The following is a 22,333-nucleotide window of genomic DNA, read 5'->3' on the forward strand; positions in this document are numbered from 1 at the left end:
ATAATAATAATAATTTAAAAACACAATTGAAGCTTCTAATGAATTATTTGTCTCCTCCCTCCTTTCTGCTCCTCATCCTCCCTGGGCTCCGTCATGCATCGCTTCCCCCTCCTGTTTTTCCCTCCATCCTGACTGAGAGTGTTAGTTTATGACTGAGTCACCCCTGCTTCCTTCTTCAAGTTTCCTCTCTTCCAGTACCTGCTCGTCCAAACGCACATACATGCGCATCGTGCTACATGGCCGACTCATCTCTTCATTAGAATTCCTCCTTTCACCCCAGCTATGTGCTTCCTGCCATTGCAATCATTTATTTACTCCTCCCGTCACATTCTTTCTTCCCAGCCTGGTCTCTTACTCACTGATTCTGTCTGATTTCATGAAGCTCACACAAGAACGGAGCTCCTGCCGCAACAGCATTTTCCTGCCGGGCTCATTCCGAGCTTTGACGTGCGCAATTGCACATGTCCAGTATGCGCGCATTAAAGAAAACATGCGCGATATCATTGCTCATTCTTTATTCTTAAATAAGCACGGCACTTATGCAACTGTATGCATCACAGATATACACACTCGTGCCCGGAGTCATCACTCTGTCTGTCATCACATATACACACAAATGTGTCTTTGAACGCGGGCCTTTCTAAATAAGAGAGCGTGACAGGCAGAGAGAGAGAGCAGGAGAGGACTTCCATGCATGGCTGAGATGTTTCAACATGAAAACGGTCAAATAAAAGGTCAATACAGTCCTTTTTCACGTCACTCCCAAATTTGAATTTGTTTTAAAGTACTCGTTGAAATACTTCAATACATTCTATACAGAAATGTGTTTTAATTACTTAAAGGGGAAGTTAACCGTAAACATTTATTGACAATAATATATGTGACTTCACTAGTCTAAACATGACATTCTGATTAATATTACATTTGTGGAATATGAATTATGCAGCAAAATCCAGCGTTTTTTATTCATCTCGGGGGCGGCCATTTTGCCACTTGCTATCAACTGAAGATGACATCACAGTTGCTCAGGGCTCAGGCAATGACCAATCACAGCTCGCCTGTTTTCTGAAATTGAGCTGTGATTGATTGTTACCTGATACCTGCGCAACTGTGATGTCATCTTCACTTGACAGCAAGTGGCAAAATGGCCGCCTTCTGATATTGATCAAAACTGCTGGATTTTGCTGCTTAACTCATATTCCACTAATACAATATTAACCAGAATACCGTATTTTGACTAGTGGTGCTGCATAGAACATATTTTTGTCAAGAATTTTTTTGGGGGGTTGACTTCACCATTAAACATTTTTTTATGCTAGTTATTTTTACTTATTATACAGCCTTAGGTGCATCCTCCATTTGAACTTTGCCATGCAAATAACACGACATGAATGCTTGTTTCCAGCAGTTACAATGTTGACCGTTAAGAGAGAGGAATTGTCCTCCTGGGATTTAATTCCGGGCCAGTAGGCCTATGTGTGCTCTGTGACTGTGTGTTTGTGCCAGACGGGTTAATCCAGGCTACACACACACACACATACCTGAGCACTTGTGACATAACTAACATGTGTGCTAGCTCCGTGTGTTTCATACTTCTAGCTAGAGATACCGATATCAGGCATCGTATCTGGCCGAAACTTGGCATTATTTTAAGGTATTGGTAATCACGACGGCAGCTGATACCAGTATTAGCAGCTCTCTTGTGGACGTTTTACGATCAGGAACTCAAAATTAGAAGTAGAGAAAATTCAATTGCCATTAATTTCATGAAATTTTAACAAAAAAAAAAAATTGGGATATGTAGGAATTGATTGGTCATTGTTTTGTTTCTTTGTTTTTTTTTTGGGGGGGGGGGGATTAGTGGTATTGGTATTACTTGATAACAATATCAGTGACTACTCACTGGTATCGAACATCCCAATTTCTAGCTGTTGATGTTGTGTGTGTTGCTCCTAAACAGACCTCTTAGCTTCACAACTTTAAAGCTGAGCTGCATGCCCTGTGTATATGTGATATGAACTTCACACAGAATGATAGATAGATAGATAGATAGATAGATAGATAGATAGATAGATAGATAGATAGATAGATAGATAGATAGATAGATAGATAGATAGATAGATAGATAGATAGATAGATAGATAGATAGATAGATAGATAGATAGATAGATAGATAGATAGTTTTTTCTCCCTTGTGAGCCACCTCCACTCATAGCCACACTCACATAATACTTGCTTATGCTCTCCACTGTTCTCTTGTGTGCAGCACTGGTCCAATTCGAACACAAAATGACCTTTGCTGGTCACCTTCAGACGTGCCTGAGCATCATTCTCCTCCTCCTCATCATCATCCTGCTGCTGCCCTTCATCAGCCTCACTACATACATGGCAACAATATCAAGCATAGCACACGAACTGTTCCCAGTCGCCTCCTTCAAATCCAACCAGAACCCGTGCCCCCCACCACCTCACCGCAAGGTTACCGGGCCCAAGCGACAAAGTGGCTCCGGCTGGAGATCATTACTGGATCGAACCGACACCCCTGTGGGTGCCTGCTGCAGGTGCGACGCGCCGCGGAAAAAAACGACGCGGAGGAAGGAAGGATGCTGGTGCTCCGTGCTCGAATAGTGCAGCAGAGGCCCGTGCAGCTACGGTGGTCGCCCTCGGTGACAATTGGACTGCAGCCCTTCGCCCACCATCCGAGGAAGGATGGACGTGCACGGCGTGGAGCTCCGCAACCGCGCACACGCTCTCGTAATGTCATAGCGCTGTTTATCAGGGTATTACGGTATGCCCGACTGTATGGCTATTCTAGTAGCTCCGCAAGGCCCGCGATGACACACCAGGCCCGGACGTCGTTTAAAAATCTATCTTTTGAAAAAGCCCCACGCGTGCTCTTCCACAATCACAGCAAGAGACGCGCGTGGGGTAAATAGGAGTCACGCAGCCATGCACGCGAGCACGCCAACACGCACGGACTCGCCACTCACCGTGCAGGCCGAGCTCAAGGACATCAGCATCAGCATCAGTGGGCGGGCTGGCGGAGAGCCACAATCCCCAGTTAATCTTGCGTGAGCGTGGAGCGGAGAATGTCCCGGCCCGGATGAGAGAGGATGCACTGGAGGGCGGGAGGAGGAGGGGTTGTGGTGGCGGAAGAGGAGGAGGACCGTGAGCGGGCTGCTGCAGCCTTACAGTCCGATGGAGGAGAGGGGATGAAAGACAAGCACGGTGCTGATGAATATTCCACTCCGCGCTGTCACCTGACCGTGGGTCGGCCGAGTTCTGCGGCTGACGGAGGGAGAGAGAGAGAGCGAGAGAGAGAGAGAGAGAGAGAGAGAGAGAGAGAGAGAGAGAGAGAGAGAGAGAGAGAGAGAGAGACCGGGTTTACCTCTGTTGCGGTGGGGGTGGGGAGAGGGGTGCAGTATTTGCCGGTGCTTACCGCTTGTGATGCTGCTGCTGCTGATGGTGACGATTAAAATGACGGGGACCAATGCAGTGAAGTGTCAAAGAAAAGAAAAGAAGTAAAGAAAGGGCGCGCTGACAAGAGATGCTCCTGCGACATCTCTGGAGGAGGAGCCGCGCGCGCACAGGAGCCTGCTCGCAGCATCCACCGGCAAGAGGAGGAGGAGGGGGTGCCTACGTCACTCCCTCCCTCCTCATGCACTCCTCTGCGTGGTGACGACAGCGGACACACCGCAGCACAGTGAAGGGTATTGCCGGTAGAGCCATCAACATTTAAATTAAATCAGCACGAGCATCCAAAACAAAGGATCATGTCCTCAAATTGTCTTCCGTGACTGTAAAGAAAGAGATGCATCCATTTTAAATAACAGTTTTGTTTTTAAACCCTACTCTGAAATAAAAATGACATCCCATACAAAATATAATGGGTTGCAGTTTGCAATAGTGGAGTACCTCACTGAATAATACTGAAAAATCCTGAATACATTCAAGACATGCATAATAGAATACAAACCCAGTCAGGTGCTGAGGTCATCAGACTCGGGTCATATAGTGGCGTTGTGGTGTTCAAAGCAAACATGATGAAGCAGCATTTAGCTGTTATGCCGCACACAAATGCAAAAGGCTGCCAAACAAAGTGTAGTCAGCCCCAAGTGTGAATGTTTTTAAGTCCAAGTTATTCTTCTTTCTCATGCTCATGGTTGACCTTTTTTAAGTCATTTTCTTGCACTGTACATTCTTTTAAGCAATATAGTCAGCGACATTTTTGCCCCACTGTTACATACAGGATCTGTTGGGCTAACTATGTTTTTAATTTAATCAGGGGTAGGGGGGGGGGGTCCGATTGCAGTCCATCTTGCATGTACTGTACTGGTTCTGACTTCTCCCCTCCCTCCTCTGCTCAGCGCAACCACACAAAGCAGGGGCCCAAGGCACTGTCCATGGTGCTGAAAGCTAGCACACGCTAGTGCTGAAAAACAAAAAAAACACTCCTTTCATGCATTACACCACCCCACCCCCACCCACCCACATCAACAATGTACATGCATTGCTACAGTGAACTAAATACTGTCACAACTTATTATGCAATCAGGAGAAAGCGGAGACGTGTATTTATAGATCCATCAGATGAACTTATAAATAGATATCCTACTCTGGACTGCAGACACACACACACACACACACACACACACACACACACACACACCTTTATAAAAACCTTTGTTGCTGATTTGATCTTTCCCTGCTCTTATCATCACATCATCTCCCACAGGCATATTGAAATATCTGAAACGCTTTCATTGCAGATGAGAACTCATCTGTTTCAATATTTCCATAAATAAGTACAGGAAAATAGTCCAACATTTTTCCTCTCAATCATGTGACAATGAAAAAATGCACGTGATGGTCAAGTCACATGCAGTGCAGTAGAACCTTAACGACAGTGAACAACACTGAGAATATTTAGACATACTCTACGACGGTGCGTGAGCAAACAAGGTATGAAAAGGTATGAACATATTGCACTATTGTGATGTATCATGACTTGGCAAATCAGAGGCACTTTATAAAGAGGCACAACATGCAGTGCCAATTTTGAACAAAGGTCTCCACTGGACCCGTGTTGAGGGGGTGAGAGCAAATCGTTTATTTGCCTCAATACAGACATGCCTGCTTGGTTTAAGTTACATAAACAGAAATGCCCTTGAAATCAAAACTATTTTAAGTGAATGCCTTAGGACTTTCCACTTGTAAGGTCATGTGCACATGTTGCAGCCAGCAGTGCTGGTGATTTATATATTCATTTTAATTCCGACACAGTTGCAATTACGGCACCCACAGCACTGACAGACACATTTCATGTCAAATATGCCAATAAATCCTGTGTCAGCTCAGCACTGTCTCTTAATGGCCTACAGGGGCAAAAAGCAGTCACATTGACTTTTTATGATTGGTCTTTAGTCACATTGACTCACTCACAATGAATACTGATGTTTAAAGGGGAAGTCAAGCTTCTCAAAATTTCTTGACAACAATATGTTCTATGCAGCTCCATTAGTCAAAATGTGGTTTTCAGGTTAATATTGTGTTAGTGGAATATGAGTTAAGCAGCAAAATCCAGCAGTTCTTATCATTATCAGAAGGCAGCCATTTTGACACTTACTTTTGAGTGAAAATGACATCACTGTTGATCAGGTCTCAGGTAACAACCAGCCATAGCTCAGTTTCAGAAAACAGGTGAGATTGGTGGTTGCCTGAGCAACTGTGATGTCATCTTCAGTCGACAGCAAGTGGCAAAATGGCCGCCGCCTCAGATGGATAAAAATGGCTGGATTCTGCTGCATAACTCATATTCCACACATGTAATGTTTATCAGAATGACATGTTTAGACTAGTGAGGTCACATATAACATATTATTGTCAAGAAATGCTTTGTGTTGGGACCCCCCTCCCCCACAACTAAATGATACAATTATGCGGTTTCCTTCCTCCACCTGTAAAATTTGAATCAATTTGTCTTCACAGTCACAACACAGAAACACAAAAAATAATAATGACCAACACAGGGAGACTGAACAGGAAGCCTGGCGTTTTGCTTATTAGCGCCTGAGTTGCTTAGATGTAAAATAATAATAATAATAATAATAATAATAAAACATGGGCAAGAAATCCCAGTTAAACAAACATGTTGGATGGCCCTTTGTTGTAAATCCACAGTATGTTTATGGTCATAATTCATCTGCACTTAGACGAGCCACCCTAACAGTTTTGGAGCATTAGGCTGACTGTGAGAGTGGAGCATAGACGGGCGGGTATACCACACAATTCATCTTAGTACTTCCTGTTAGCAGATACATGATCAATAAACACCTGTGAACCCGTTCTATTATGTTGATTTTTTTTAGTATTATTATTTATGTCTTCCCATCACCTGTCTATTATGGGTGGCTGAAGATATTTATAATTGTCCTGTGTGTAAGCTGCAAAAAAATCATAATTGAGAAGCGCTTCCTTAAGTCCAAAGCAAACAGATAGAAAAATACTTGCTAGTAGACCACCACAGATGAATGGAGGGTTGCAAATTTTAGACGTGTGATGCAAACTCCCCTTAACTCATTTTCTGATCTCAAATGTTCTCGTCCCCTTCGCCCCCCAAATGCCATCAATCCATATCACTCTTTCTTTCCATGCTCCTCACTCTAGTTCTCCTTCCCATCTGATGGTTAATTCATGGAGTCTGGCTGAACATGCTTCCTCTCCATTATTAATATAACATTAGGGAGACAAGAGGGAGGAGGAGGAGAGAGGAAGAAGAGGCCGGAAACGAGGAGAGGGGGGTGGATGGGAAGACAAGGAATATGGGGAAGGAGAAAAGACAGTGAAATGATAGCCACCCCAGTGCGAGGGGAGCAGATGAGAAGGGAGGAAAACTGCGTGGCACGTCACGTGACGCCATCGCAATGCACGCAATGTCTCCTGTCCCATGCGTGAAGAGAGGCACAACGCATGAGGAGGAGATTGGAAGGGAGCGGGACGTGGCAGGGGAGATCGTGTAATTCTTTTCGCATGGACACATATCCTCACTTCAAAAGAGGACTTTGGTTCAAAGAGAAATACAAAAAAGGGATATGAGGCTAGGTGACGTTTCGTCCTCTTTAAAAGCGAGTGAAAGAAGGAAATGCAACCCCAGCAGCACCCTTGCCAGATTTCAGTGTTCACACATACTTACACTTGAGCCTCTGTATTCTGCTCGACGTGAAAACAAGCAGGGTGTCCTCAAATAACCTGCGCAGACTTATTTCTCACACTCCTCTGACAGTGTGTGTGTGTGTGTGTGTGTGTGTGCGTGCGTGCGTGCGTGCGTGTGTGTGTGTGTGTGTGTGTATATACTGCTCAAGGCTACAACCTTGGAGCACTCAAAGCCTTGAGTCATCTCTGCAAGGGAACCTTAGGATTGTCCTTAAAAAGCACATGACATTTTAGGGCTATTTTCTCATCAGAAAGTAACTAACTTAATGTGTGCATACAATATGAGATTGAAGAGAAAAGATGCAAACTAAATACAGGGTGTCCACAAAAACACTTGATTGCAAACTGATACAAGATGTGACATAATTGCAATATTTTTTTCACACTTAGGAGCTATGGTTGCCTAATTTCATATTTCATATGGAACAGCATTAAAGGTGCTCACTGTACTCTGCCTTCTGGTTAAGCTTTTTAGCAGGAAGTCTAGGTATGTAAATCTTGCATAGAGCAGTGGCCTACAATAATAAATCAAAAAGTATAAATTATGCTTACAACTTCAATGTGTTTTTGATATGTATACATTTACTGGAATTCAAACAAATGCAGCAATATAACTATAAATGGCTGACTACATTTTTGTGTTAACTGGGAAAGGGATAATGTATACAGTTTAGCAAGTCAACAAAACTTTTATCAAGTTTTATTTAATTTAACATTTTATCACCATTTTCTATTTTCTATAAATATTGTGGCCAATCCAGGTCCAGGAAGTAAAAATCCTGCCAGCACCTTTGTCTGAAGCAAAACTGTGGCACGGTTATATTAAAATCTTTGTGTGTGTGTGTGAGCAGACAGGACCAGGACTTTAGCCAGTGGTTAAAGCCAAACTATGGCAGGGTATTTACTTTCTGGACCTAGATTTGTTTGCCACCTTTAGAAAATGGTAAATCCAGGTCCAGAAAGTAAAAACACTGCCACCATTTGGCTTTAGCCACACATGTAGGTGTAGAGTTTGCTACCCGGGAGCTTATTTACCTGGCTTCCGGTTGAGTAGAAGCATCTGTGGCCAAATCCAAACTGTGGCGGGGTTTTTACTTATTGTACCTGGATTTTCAATGATCCTTTCCTGGTTTTTAATTTAGGGGAAAAAGGCATTAAAACACTTAATGGTCATTATGATTTATTAAGATTTAGCAATTTCATAATTCAACAACCTTAACTCATTCACTCATTGACGGCTATAGACTTAAAAAATTAACTATTTCTATTAGTTTAAAAAAAAAAAATCCACTTTTGTTAAGAGTATGAAAACCTAGATTTTTTTTTTGTGCATTTAGAACATAATTTTAATCACCTGCTGCTCCAATTTTTTTATCTTTTGTTTTTCTTTTTAATTCATTCACTGCCATTGATGGCTATAAACGTAAAAAATAAATTTTAACGATTTCTATTAAAACCTAGACTTTTTTTAATTGTACATTTAGAACAGATATAACATTTTTGATTAATCGTGAGTTAACTAGTGAAGTCATGCGATTAATTACGATTATAATTATAATCGCCTGACGCCTACTAATCTTTTCTTTAAAAAAAAAAAGAAGAAAAAAAGGTTATTTAAAATTAGGGGCCGTCAGGTGATTACCATTTTTAATTGTAACTAATTGCGTGACTTCAATAGTTAACTCACGATTAATCACAAATTTTATATCCATTCTAAAAGTACAATACATTTTTTTTATAGGTTTTCACACTCTTAACAAAAGTGGGGAGAAATGTTAAACTAATAGAAATAGTTTAAATACATTTTTTATGTCTATAGCCGTCAATGTCAGTGAATGAGTTAACTTGTGATTAATCACAAAATTCATATGTTCTAAATATACAATTAAAAAAATCTAGGTTTTCATACTCTTATTAAACAAAAGTGGAAAAAATAGTTCAAATGAATTTTTGATGTTTATAGCCGTCAATGGCAGTGAATGAGTTCATTATTGAAAAAGTATATTGGTAACACTAGCTCAACTATCTGCTAAATATTAGATCCATACCGAAACTTTTTCTTTTTTTCTGACGGTTTTACTCAACAAAGGTTATGGGAACTAAAAACAGTCATGGGGTGCCAACAATTTCATAAGCCGCATAAAAAGCAGCAGTCGACATTAGATGGAAGCGTCATCACTGCTCTACACAAAAACCTGCTGAAAAACCTGCATGGAAGAGAAATAGGTTTTAGGAGATTAAGACAATTTGGGCCGAACTCCTTGTTGACAACACTTCTGGGCAGGACCACATCCAAGGTTGTTCGCCAAACCCTTTAGATAATGAAGCAATAAGCATATTCAATACCCAACTGGATGAACCTCAATGTAAAGGGGAAAGGGAGTGACCCCGGTTCATTCTCATTCAATTCAGTCAAGTATGCTGGAGAGGAAAGACACAGGCCGGATGTGGTGGCCATGTGCTCTTCTCCTTAATGTGCGCTAATGATCTGCTGCTAATTAAGGATTCCTAGGTGGGGATGTGTGGGACTTGCGTAATCATTGACTCACACCAACATGTCCCTTGTGCCAGAAGGGGAAAAAAACACTGTTTATCATACAACAGCTTGGTTAAGCTGTTATGGTTTGTAACGTTTGCATTATGACCAGCCAGGTGTACAAGGCTATTGGGGAGATCATCTACAGTGTCACTGATTCCCCAAAGACGTTGTGTCAAATGAAAAGGAACAAACTTTGGTTTGTGTCACGTGACGTGAGGTTAGGAATTACATAACACAAATGCTACAAAACATGGATGTTGGAAAACAAACTTTAGATACAAAAACAAACAACAGGACTGCAGGAAGAAAACTCCCTTAAAGACATTAAGTAGTTGAGCTGGCAAATATGTACAGGCATATGATCCCTAAGATTCATTCACGTGTCAGTGACAATGAACAGGTCTTAACTATGAGAGAAACAGAGGTGCATCCAAATAAGGCTCAACAAGAGCAGTTTTTTTCTGTTTGACAGAAAAATCGTAAAATGTGGCAATTAAACACAACAAAGTTCAACAATAACTAATCAGATTTTCTTTTTAAGTGTTGCTCTGCTATTGGCGAGACAAAAGTATAGCTTTGCTAAGACTTCCTAAACAGGTAGCAGGAAATGAAGAAATGTCTCCCCATAGTGTTAAGCATCGGTAATGCAGTTTGTGGGTTTTTTGGGGGGTCACAGCTCTGTCTCGTGTGTACATTTTCCCACAGGAATGACACACCTGCGATTAAACACACGCAGCCTGCACCAACGACTGGTGTCTTGTCATGTGTGTGCAGCGTCCTCAGATACACTTGGCTTCCATGTCGTACAGTTGGAGAAGGTCAGAGATCACAGCATCTATGTCCGCATTGGTCACACCATCACAAAGTACCTGCAACACATGCACAAAGCTCAAAGCGTGGACTTCAAACAACCTACAGTAGATTTTCTATCCTGGAGGCTGGAGGAAACGGGAAGCATAACAAATCTGGATTTCTTTTTTTAAAGCATTTGCATTTAAATAGAATGCCTTGCAAAGCAGAGCTTCAACAAAAGAGACCTGATTAGTGAAATTGCTTGACAATGGAAGGTTTTTAAGTGCACCACCGTCCAATTAATATAACAAGATGAAGACTTTGAAGACTGACTGGAGCTGGAGAGGTAGTTAGTAAATCATCTAGTGGATGTTTTTGTGATTTTATCAGGAACCTTTAAGATTACAAAAAGATCTGTACAATAACTTTCTTCATTTTGCTACAGTCTAATTGTAAGGACACAAAGATGGAGCTGGACACAATGCACAAATCCACAAGCTTTTGAATGCACCAGCCACAACAAAATGGCCACCTTGGACAATCTAATGTGATTCAACGTAAGAGCTGTATCGGAAATGATTTCTCTATAAAGATAATATAACTTACAATTTGTTCATTATTGTGATTGTAGTATAACATGGACACAATTATTGGTACCCCTCTGTTAATGAAAGAAATCCCACAGTGGGCACAGGAATAATGTGAATCAGAAGAAAAAGTAATAATAGATTAAAATTGTATGAAATAGGAAACATGAAACAGAATTATTTTTTAAAAACATACTCATCAGACGAGCCTGGACAAAAATGATTGCAGCCCTACAAAACACTGAAAATAATTGGACCCAACCAACCAAAGTGTGTCCTCTAATTAGCACCACAGGTGTCTACAAACTTGTAATCAGGCAGTCTGCCTATTTAACAGGGGACAAGTAGACATTGCGCTGTTTGGTGACAAGGTGCGTCACAAGCTTAACAAGGAGCAGTAGAATCGAAGGAGAGTGAATGCTAAAGCTAAAGGCTAAGACCATCTCTTGATGTTTTCATGACTACAACAACTGCACATTTAAAGGATGACATTTTTTTTCCAGGATTTCCACAAGGTGGAAGTCAACTTTATCTTTAATCACAGGATTGGGACGGTTAAGGATAAAAAGTTTATGAGAGCAGATGGGAGTGGGATTATCCAGTACAAAAAATAATAATCCAGTCGCGCGTCATCCTCTACTATACTATTATATATTATTCAATAATATACATATTATTAACTCATTCACTGCCATTGACGGCTATAGATGTCAAAAAATAATTTGAACTATTTCTATTAGTTTAACAAATGTTTCCACTTTTGTTAACAAGAGTATGAAAACCTAGAAAAAAAATTATGTACATTTAAAACAGATTTAGAATTTGTGATTAATCGTGAGTTAACTATTGAAGTCATGCAATTAATTACAATTTAAAAAAATAATCGCCTGACGCCCCTAATTTTTAATAATCTTTTATTTAAAAAAAAAATAAAAAATTTAAGTCTAGGATTTCATACTCTTGTTAACAAAAGTGGGAAAATGTTAAACTAATAGAAATAGTTAAAATGATTTTTTGACGTTTATAGGCGCCAATGGCAGTGAATGAGTTAAAATATTATACATAAGGTTCAAGATGCACGGGACTGAAGGCAACCTCACTAGACGTGGCCACAGAAGGAAAATTGATGACAAATCGAAGAGGCTAATAATACAAATGGCAATAAAAGAGGGCAGAACCACCGCCAAAGAAAACTCCAAGGTACGCCAATGTCAGATCACACTGATGCACCACACTTCACGTGAGATGACTGAGGATGGTGAAAGCAAATCATAAAAAGCTAGACTGGAATTTGTGAAAATGCATTGACAAGCCACAAAGCTTTGGGAGAATATTTTTGGACAGATGAGGCTCGGTTATATTCTCGAGATGCTTTGCTGCATCTGCCATGGGACGTCTTGAATCTGTGAGGGTAGCGTCAGAAATCTTCGTCTTCGCCGCAGGTCATGGGTCTTGCAACAGGATAATGACGCAAACACACAGCTAATAAAACACCTAAAAATGCCTAAGAGCAAAACATTGGACTATTCTGAAGTGGCCTATGAGCCCTGATCTAAATCCTATTGAACATCTCAGAAGGAGCCGAAAAACATGCCATCTGGAGAAGACACCCTTCAAACAACTAGTTTTCTCATGAAGGGTGGCCAAAAATAGCTGCTGAGAGGAGCAAAAGTCTCACTGAAAGTTACAAATATCACTTGATTGCAATGATTGCCTCAAAAGGTTGCGCAACAAAATATTAAAGGGTAACATCATTTTTGCCCAGGCCTATTTCCTGAAGTTGTTTTTAATAATTCTGTTGAACCGCAATTCAAAAGCAGTATCTGATTTTCAATGGTTATTTTTCATAATTATCATATAATTATTACTTTTTGTCAGATTCAAGTTATTTCTGCAACCACTGTGGGTTTTTATTTTATTTACAAAGGGGTACCATTATTTTGTCCATGTAAGTAGCTTTCTGTATGATACTGCACCTTCATTATGTAATACAGTATTAACTCTCTATAACGGCCTCACTGTTTTGCAGATTTTTTTAGAGCAATTTTGCATGCATTTTTTCTTACAGTAATGTACCTATTTTAGAAAATGTATCAAGGTTTGAACATTGAGGAAGTTGAAACAAGAGAGAAATGAGAGAAAATTAGAAAAGTGAATAAATATGTGTGGTGAGGGGTTTTAGAGCCTTCAAACATTTATAATAAATGTAATACATAAAGCTAAATACTTTGTGGATTTCATTTATTGCGGGTATTTTTTGGAAACTAACCCCAGTGGAAAATGAGGGAACACTGTATAGCTAAAGGAGGTAACCAAAATATTCTAGAATAAAAAAATTAAAAAACAGCTCTCAGTACAATACACTACAATTTTACAATGCTGCAGCCTACAACCATAACATTATACAATATATCCTTGAACCGATGGTCCTTTTTGAGCATGCTGACCGTAGTAAAGCTCTTTCGATATACTGACACTGAGCTGGATAAGCTCTTATAGGAAGCGGGTTTTAATGACACAAAAAGTCGAAAGTTATCGTGATGTAGCCCACCTGCCAGTCCCAAAGCATGTTATCCTAATACACAAAATGTAAAAATGTTCTTTGAGTTAGACGCACACAAAAGTCAATATCCTACATCTTGATACAGTAAAAATGAGTTTGATTAAAAAAATAATAATAATAATAATAATTTAAAAATGAAGCTGGGCGCACCAAATAACAATTAAAAGCCAATACACACCTGCCACCACCATTTCTCCCCAACAGGCAACTCCACTCCATAGCTGTTGAGAGCCAAATACAGTGTTGCTATAGCGATGTGTTGGGGCGTGTGGCGGATACACATGGAGCCATGGTAGCAGTCTCGAAGCAATGCCCAGGAAGTCTCAGCAACAGGGCATCGAGACCAAGCATGGCGGTTCACAAGTGACTTCACAGACGTCAAATAGTGGAGTAGATACTACAGAGAGGGCGAGACCAGCTAAATATTCAATATTATTCTCAGAATCGTTACACAGACCACAATTAGTAAAGCATACAGGATACCGAAAAAAGAGATCCCGACTAACGGTGCACACAAGGACTCTGGGATAATATGTGAAAATATCACAACGTGTCACGCTAGGAGGATAGACGCTAATTAGGGAGGACGTGATTACTCACTCCAGCACACACGCATACGCAGGCGCAGACACACCTTGTGTGGGTGTTCAAAGGAGACTTGGAAGTTGAGCTGTCGGAGGATGAGGAGCTCACACTGCACCACACTGTCCCTCAGGTCCCAGAACTCCTTGTCACATTCTAAAGGGGGGCTGCCACTGTTGAAGTACCTGGACGGTGTTATAGTAAACAAGTTTATGATAATGATAATACCATATTTTTAGGACAAGTCTCTCCAGAGGGGAAATGTATTTGACAAAACTGAGAGCATCACCACATCATAAACAAAGACGTTTACCTGTGGCTTACGTTGATGATGTCACGGGTCCTGATGTGCTGCTCCTCCACTTTGCCTGCCAGGTACATGCAGCTCATGGCCACCAGGTAGGGCTCAAACTCACTCAGGCTGACACACCTGAAGAAGTTGTGGTACAACACACACGCTGTGGCAACAGGCACCGAGCGCATGCCCAGCTTCACTCCTGAGCAAGAGATGAATATTCATTATATTTCATGTATTGATTTATTTAAACAGATGTGTTCATACAATTTCATTTATGGTGTTCTTTACAGCATGCCTTCCTTTATGGGGGGAAAAAAAACTTTCAGCATGAAAATTTAAAAGACAAACAAAACACTTGTGCTCAAGGCCCACTTTTGATATTTACATTGCACAGGCAAACCAGGTCATTTGTAATTAAGGTTAATTTATTTAAATAAATAAAAAAGTTAAAATGTGTATGTAAAATAAGTACTTTACTCAAAATAAGAAATTATGTGAATAATTAGATTAATTTTGTTTATCTTTATTCTGTTTAAATGTTTTGCATTTTTAAAATAAGAAACACTGTACATAAAAATGTAATTCTCTCTTTTTAATTTGTATTATTCATAATTAATTATTACTATCATTAAACCAGCCATTTAACAATTTAATAAAACACTGCTAAATCTATATGTACATTTATTTATTTTATTTATATTATTTATAATACCTCAATTGGCCAATTCTATAATAAAATAAACAAACAAAAAATAAAATTAAAATACATTTAAATTAGCCAATTTAAGGAAACAACTTCTGGGTTCGAAGCGGATGGGGTGAAAATCAGCACCTCCAAGTCTGAGACCATGGACCTCAGTTGGAAAAGGTAAGAGTGTCCTCTCCAAGTAGGGGATGAGATCTTAGCCCAAGTAAAGGAGTCAAGATGAGATCTTGTTCGAGAGTGAGGGAAGAATGGAGTCGAAGATTGACAGGGGGATCAGTCTAGTGTCTGCACAGATTAAGACTCTCTAACAGTCTGTCGGGGTGAAGAACGAGCTGAGCCAAAAAGCAAAGTCTGATTGATTTACATTCCTAGCTTCACCATTGGTCACAAGCTATCGGTTGCGACCAATAGATCCCGGCTACAAACAGCAGAAATTTATTTTCTCCACAGGGTGTCCGGCTCTCCCGTAGAGATAGGGTGAGAAGCACAGTCATTCGGGCGGGCCTCAGAACAGAGCTGCTGCTCCACCTCATTGACAGGAGTGAAGTGAGGTGCCTCAGGCATCTGGTTAGAATGCCTCCTGGTGAAGTGTCCCACTGGGAGGAGGGCCCGGGGAAGACCCAGGACATGTCGGAAAACCAGTCTCCCCTGCTGACCTGGCAACCCCTCGGGATCCTGCTGGCTGGGGAGAAGTAAGTCTGGACTTCTCTGCCAAACCTGCTGCCCCCCTGACTCAAACCCAGATAAACAGAAGAAAATGGCTGGATGGAGGGCAAAGGAACCTAGATCATGGAAGTAAGTAGGCCCTGTATGAATACTTTGCCCACATCTAAGCTAAAGTAACCAACGTATAGTACAGCATACACACTACTTTTACATCTGTGCAAAGTACAACCACCGTTGGAGACGAGTTGTTGGTTACCTGCTTCCATTATGAAGCGACACACGCGAAAGTGTGTTTTCATGTCCCGAGCAATGTTTCCCTCTCCATCCCCGACAGAAGAGCTCCCGGCGGCTGGAACCACAGGTTGATCCCGGGCGGCAGGAGAGCGACATGACGGACCCGGTTCCATGTCTTCTAGAACATTAGCACTTCAGTAACGAATGACTAGTCCTCGCAGAACATTTTACAAGACTAGGTTACACACAAACAGTGACTTTGGTTAAGTCGGTAACAGGTGTTGCCAAAATAGTTAACGGAGCACTTGGCGTGAGTGAATGGCAGCTTGGATAAGCTTGCACCACGCGATAGCTAACAGCTAACGGAAGTAAACAATAGTGTATCCGGTCAAATGCATTGATAGCGAAACGAAAACGCTATCAATTTTATGCATTAACATAGGCTGAGTTTGGAATCGTTCAGTCACTCCCTTACTCCCTAATCACTATAGGTTCAATATGATTCACTAAATAAAAAAAAATTGAAAAGTTTTTGAGCATTTCTCAGGCGCGCTATTAATACGCCATTGCTGTCGCGCAATTTAGACGCACTGAATCTACGTAATAGATAATGAACAAAATAATCTTTCACGAGTGCTTAATCTTACAATGTATGTAACACGTCACTGCGAAGTCAAAATATTCATATATAATTGATGGTGAACGTCACAGCATGATTTGTATTATGAAGTGTGGGTTTTCTGGAGGAAGTTAAATTTTAACTTAACAGATTTTGATTAATCGTTTTTTGATATTAAGCGATTTATATTAATTTAAGTACTAATAAAGGCAATTGGTGGAGATGGGCTCGCAGGAAGAAAAAAAACTCCCTTCTGAAAAGTCCGCTGCCTGTTTCCCACTACTTTTACATAGTATTCACCACTACAAAGTCAGAAAATTCGCAAATTCATGCTATAATGGCCTAATACAATTAAGAGTCATTGTTATATCATAAACCACCCAAGACAGTAGAGAGCAGTTGGCACTTGGCACATCTCCAAGAAGCACGCGAATGAGACATCTACGCGCATCGTTCTGCTATTCCACATCCAATATGGCGCTGACGTCGACGTTCAAACCGGCGCTGAATACGATATTTACGTATGTTTGTCTCTAATCGATGGTGACGATTGTCCGACACAACGCGACAGGTGTCACGCTTTCAAAGTGAATAACATTCACCCTTGAGTAAGGCCCAATTTAAATAAAAGTTATTTTACAAACAGCGCTACACTCTACATAGTTATGCTACAAGAGATTTCAGTGGTACCTCGTCAACGCTACCCTAGCTTTGTAGACTCTCGGCTGAAAGACGTCACATGGTTGGGTTGCTATGAAACAAGTCCGTTCAACGGACTCATTTGTAAACAGTCGCAGCAATGTCGTCCAGTTTTACAGCAAACCAGGTAAATATCAACGCTTTAAAACTAAACATTTGTATTTCTCACATGAGCATTGTAACCTTTCTTTCTTCAGTACGACGATGCCTTCAGGCCTCAGAGGCTGCAGAACTGGTGTCAGGCAAAGCAAACAAACAAGGTCGCTAAATGTTGTTTTTTTATGTTGTCAGAAACGTTCCAAATGCAGCAATGTCACCATCCGAATGCAAGGGTGTCCAAACGTTTCATCTAAAAGCCACACACTGAAAATCAAAGGTGGTAAATACTAGTCCAGAAAGTAAAAAATAAAAAAAAACTGCCACAGTTTGGCGTTAGCTACAGGTGCTCCTCACCCGGCAGGTAAACGCGCTCCTACCTGCCAGTTGAGTTGAGTTGAAGCATTACCTGTACCAAAAATCCAAACATGTAATTGCTGTTTAAACTCACCTTTAAATACATTTTTAAATACACGAGTGTAGGTAATGATATGCTATGCAATTACAAATTGTTGTATGCATCACATACAGTTCAATATACATTGCATTTATTTTTTATTTAAAAATGAAAAATGTCCGCAATGCATAATTGAATGTATATTGCATTTATTATTTTATTAGTATTTTTTTGTAAAAAAAAAAAAAAAAGAAAAAAAAAAAGGTGATGAAACAAGAAGTAAAATATTTTCCCAAGATTTTTGGGTAGCTCTTGGCCTTGCATCCCACAATATTATTATTGGCCCTGTGCTGAGATTCATTCAGAACAACTTTATTATAGAGCAAAAAAAAAAAAAAACACAACACAACAACAAAAACCAGATGCAGGTGAAACAAAGTTCTTTGCATAATTAAAAAGAACAAGTTAGAGAGTTGCAGTGGGTCCAACTCACCTTCTTCTTTAAAGAGATGAAAACAATCCTCCAAAGAAAGTAGTTCGAAGTTCGAACTGTGTCAGTCGTTTAGTAGCTTATGTCGCAAAAAAAAATGCAATGGCTATAGTTTGGACACCTCCGGTATGATGTTTTTAGGCACCCACAACACTGACGGGCCGCACCACGTGTATTGTAGATAACAGAGGACATCTGCTCCCTGGAATGGTAAAGGTAAACCCTAAAAGCTTGTGCTAAGAATATTTATTATTAAAATTGTAAAGTCTACATTAAAATAACCTCATGTGGCATTCTGTCATGGACCAGAGAGGCAGCGCTTGGCCTGACTTTAAAGGGACCTGGGATCTACCTGCTCGTATACCAGCGCACAGAATCAACCCCACGAGCCGCTCTGTGGAGGGTCTTGAAAGGCTCAGGGCTTGGGGCTTGGATCCTGAACACACAGCCAACTCTGGGCCACTAGGAGGCAGCAAAAACACTGATGCTTCGCGGGATACTAGCAAGCAGGTTAGGCCTACTTTGTAGACAGCAGCTGTCTCACGCATGTACACGGTTTATTCTTTTACTGTCCACATCGCAGTAACAGACGCAACAATTGAGCTTGAGTTCAAGCAGTATGAAGAAAAAGGCTCTTTGAAAATACAACACATAAGAATTTTTAGCCTTTCCCGATACAAGATCCTGTGCCAAATGTTTTTTTTTTTTTTCATGTGCAAATACAAGCTGCACTGATCCACATTCCTCAGGTGAGTGGAAAACCGAAAAGTAAAATTAAACTGAGCACAAGGGTGGCGCCACTGCGGACTGCTAGTAGTGACCTCTCTCAGCGCTAATATTTAGGAACAGTAAAGGAAAGTAAGCAGAAGTATCAATGTTCTCCTTATTTACTGTTTAATGTTGGCTCCACTGTAGATTACTTAAACTGCTATTGGAATGATTTAATAAGTGGGCCTTAAACACTTTAAACATAAAAGAAATCTATCAATTTTTTATACCACTTATTCTGTTTAGGGTCATGTGGTAGGCAGATTACAACTGGCACCGGTCAATCACAGGATCCGTATTAGCGACAGACAACCATTCACACTCACACTCACACTGTCACTGAGTGGTACCCCCACATCATCACTGACGTAAAAATAGATATAAAAAAGAAATACATTAGCAAAAGGTGTGCGCAAGTTTGAGAATTAAACAATTACTTGGCATCTTTAGCAATAGATAGCAAAAAATAGCATATCTTGTAGCATTCAAATTTATCTACAATTTTACATTTAAAAAACTGACAAATTTTAAAACAATTTACATTGAAATATATTTATATAAAAATGTGGTAATACTCAACTTTTGGTACATTTTTAGTAGAGATAGACCGATAAGTTGTTGTTTTTCCATGGCTTATTCCGATTCTTAGTAGTCAAGGAGGCTGACAACTCATATTTGGAGCTGACATTCATTTTCACTAAAAGGGAAAATATTGGTGTCAAAATAAAAAAATAAAAAGACAAACTCCAACTCTTAACTTTGTTAGCATATCATATAAAGTTAAATAAGACCTTCAACAAGTAAATAGCTTCCGATTGTTATCTACAGAAAATAAAGGTTTCCAGTTTTGAAATATCTGAAATAATAAATATTAACTTATCTTAGCTTTAATTTCAAGGTTGTAGAGAGTTCCCAGGGTCAGCAATATCTCTTATAAAGTAAACTGAAAATTTCAATAAATAGTTCCCTGAAATTAACAGTATTAAATTGACCTATTATTCTTCAAAAAGGCCGATGCCCATATTCATCTAAATGCTGAACATCGGCATCAATAATCAGCCTGGCCAATAATCGGTGTATCCCTAATTTTGTGTTAATCTGTAAAAAAAAATAATAGTGTACCTTCCTTCATCATGTTGACTTTCCAATCTTGTGATGCGGACCGGGTTAATTTATTATCAAAATATGCTAAGTTAAAAACAAAAGTGCAATGTAAAAAAGCCGCAAATGGCCGTCGGGCCAAACTTTTGCCACCCCTGAATTGGGGTATGCAAATTGTTGGGCAACCAGTCTTGGGTGCGCCCAGTGACTTATGACCCTTAGAGGACGAGCAATATAGAAAGTGAGTGGACAGATGGCTGTGCAGTGTAAACAGAAGAGGCTATGATAATAACATTACAAGCACTTTGGCTGAGCGTCACAATCATAAATTGGGGTCTGTCATGACAACATTGTCAATAAAGTTCCCCCTGCGGACAGTAATGGCCCTCAACCCGACAATCCGATCTGTTTCTACCAGTGCCCAGCGGGATACATTGTGGTCATCTACAGCCCCCACATTTGAATGCACTGCTTAATTTGGACTTATTCCAGTCCACGTTCAAATACGTACTCTCGCCGTCATTTCAGAACACCGTCTCAACCTCCAGGCCCCCGTCGTCCTCAGCTCAAGCGTCTCAGAGCCGTCCCATTTCTGCAGACCACACAACTGGCAACCAGGGACGGGGCACGCATGCCGATGAGGTGTCATCTGTCACCCTGCCTGCCGCGGACAGACAAAGCGATGGCCGTACTGTGTCGAGCAGGCTGCAGAGTGAGAGAGCAACGTCAGCTTTGCGACCCATGACAGGTGAAGGCGAGCACTCCAGGCCTAATACTGGTTCGGTGTCAGCCCTTTGCCCCCAGTGAATATAAATAGGAAATGCGTGTAACCAACCCCCCCCCCCCTTTTTTTTTTTTTTTCCTAAATCGGGACGATTGTACTGATGCACCAGATCAAACTGCTTTATAAATAGCATATTCTGAGAAGTGTCTTTTAAATGTGATCGCTCTCTGGTTTCTCAGCTTAACAGCTGTCCATGTCGAACGCCCTTGAGAATTCTGGAGTCAAATGTTTCACATTTCAAAAAACAAAAAGGATTGGTAGTTGTAACAAAGGAGCTTGTTTTGCAATTCAGTAACTCCTACATCAGTATTTACACAATTAAACTGAAAAAAAGGAACAAAGTATGCATTTTCTTTGACACGCAACAAAAAAGAGATGAGCAGGACTTTGTGGCCACGATTCATCTGGTTAGATTTGATCCAATATGATCTCATTCCTTGCAGAAGGAAAAAGAGCTCATGGTGCACGGCCCTCAGTGGTGACACACTTGTTTGTGCGTTGGGGTACATAATCTAAATCCATTGTAAGAATTTGGAGGAAAAACACATAACAATCCCCTGAGCACAGATTGGATCTCACCCCATGACTCGTGACTCAACGAAGCACACGAGTCACCACATCCTCACCCGCTCCACATCCATCAAGTGAACAGAAATCAAATACACACATGAAGTCTTGCTGCTATTTACTTCTACTAAGTTGCTTCCATATGTTGGCAATGGAAACTCCTATTTTAAGAGCTATTTCTCATCAGTAAAACCATGCACAGTTGAAATCTTCATAGATTGAATTCATCTGTCGATTGGTTTTCAATTGTGGGTCAGTGACCCTTGCGTTGAAATGTGTCCTGATATTGCACATTAAATCAGGGATGGGCAACTTCAATTGTAGAGGGGGGGGACACAGGATCGTTTTTAGGCTTCTAGAGAGCTTGCTGATTAGCTGATCAGTTGAGTCAGCCATGTTTGAGGAGAGAGACATGGAAAACAGGCAGGACAGCGGCTCTCGAGGACCAGGGTTCCCTACCCCTGGACGACACTTCATAAGCGGACATAAGACAAAAATGCCATTTTTAATAAGTGCAAATGTCTGCCTTTCCATTGAAACAATGTCTTTCACAGTATCTTCACATTTCATGTTCAAATGTGTCACCAATTCTATGAGCGTGACCATAAAAATTTTTTTCCAAAAACTCATGGT

At 40.6% G+C, this 22,333-nt stretch overlaps 3 protein-coding genes across 12 annotated transcripts in view; 1 reads left to right on the forward strand and 2 right to left on the reverse strand.

The window, feature by feature from the left end:
- atp2b3b (ATPase plasma membrane Ca2+ transporting 3b) overlaps positions 1 to 3,609 on the reverse strand; it is a 62,911-nt gene extending 59,302 nt beyond the window's left edge. For 6 of the 7 annotated variants that reach the window (XM_077546669.1, XM_077546651.1, XM_077546702.1 and 3 more), the window contains exons 1-2: positions 3,440 to 3,609; positions 2,991 to 3,288 (exon numbers count right to left, since the gene is read on the reverse strand). The gene's annotated coding sequence lies outside the window, so the exon portion shown is untranslated. The remainder of the gene's footprint in view (positions 1 to 2,990; positions 3,289 to 3,439) is intronic. The other variant, XM_077546661.1, reaches the window with a different exon arrangement.
- Positions 3,610 to 10,004: 6,395 nt separating this feature from the next.
- Positions 10,005 to 16,664, reverse strand: ccnq (cyclin Q). The gene is made up of 5 exons (XM_077546754.1): positions 16,202 to 16,664; positions 14,589 to 14,772; positions 14,328 to 14,460; positions 13,872 to 14,090; positions 10,005 to 10,620 (listed from the first exon to the last, which is right to left on the reverse strand). Exons 1-5 carry the CDS (start codon positions 16,350 to 16,352, stop codon positions 10,531 to 10,533), a joined length of 777 nt encoding a protein of 258 aa, XP_077402880.1. The 5' UTR covers positions 16,353 to 16,664; the 3' UTR covers positions 10,005 to 10,530.
- A 95-nt stretch (positions 16,665 to 16,759) lies between these two features.
- Positions 16,760 to 22,325, forward strand: cfap126 (cilia and flagella associated protein 126). Of its 4 annotated transcripts, none has more exons than XM_077546767.1 (5): positions 16,760 to 17,624; positions 17,695 to 17,757; positions 18,622 to 18,696; positions 18,790 to 18,990; positions 20,878 to 22,325. In XM_077546767.1, exons 1-5 carry the CDS (start codon positions 17,598 to 17,600, stop codon positions 21,154 to 21,156), a joined length of 645 nt encoding a protein of 214 aa, XP_077402893.1. In that variant the 5' UTR covers positions 16,760 to 17,597; the 3' UTR covers positions 21,157 to 22,325. The 4 variants fall into 4 exon arrangements, with proteins under 4 accessions (XP_077402893.1, XP_077402901.1, XP_077402911.1 ...); XM_077546775.1 differs by having other exon boundaries at positions 18,622 to 18,690; XM_077546785.1 differs by lacking the exon at positions 17,695 to 17,757.
- Positions 22,326 to 22,333: the final 8 nt, after the last annotated feature.

The sequence above is a fragment of the Vanacampus margaritifer genome, chromosome 1 (assembly GCF_051991255.1).
Source record: "Vanacampus margaritifer isolate UIUO_Vmar chromosome 1, RoL_Vmar_1.0, whole genome shotgun sequence".
Classification (NCBI taxonomy): Eukaryota; Metazoa; Chordata; class Actinopteri; order Syngnathiformes; family Syngnathidae; genus Vanacampus; species Vanacampus margaritifer.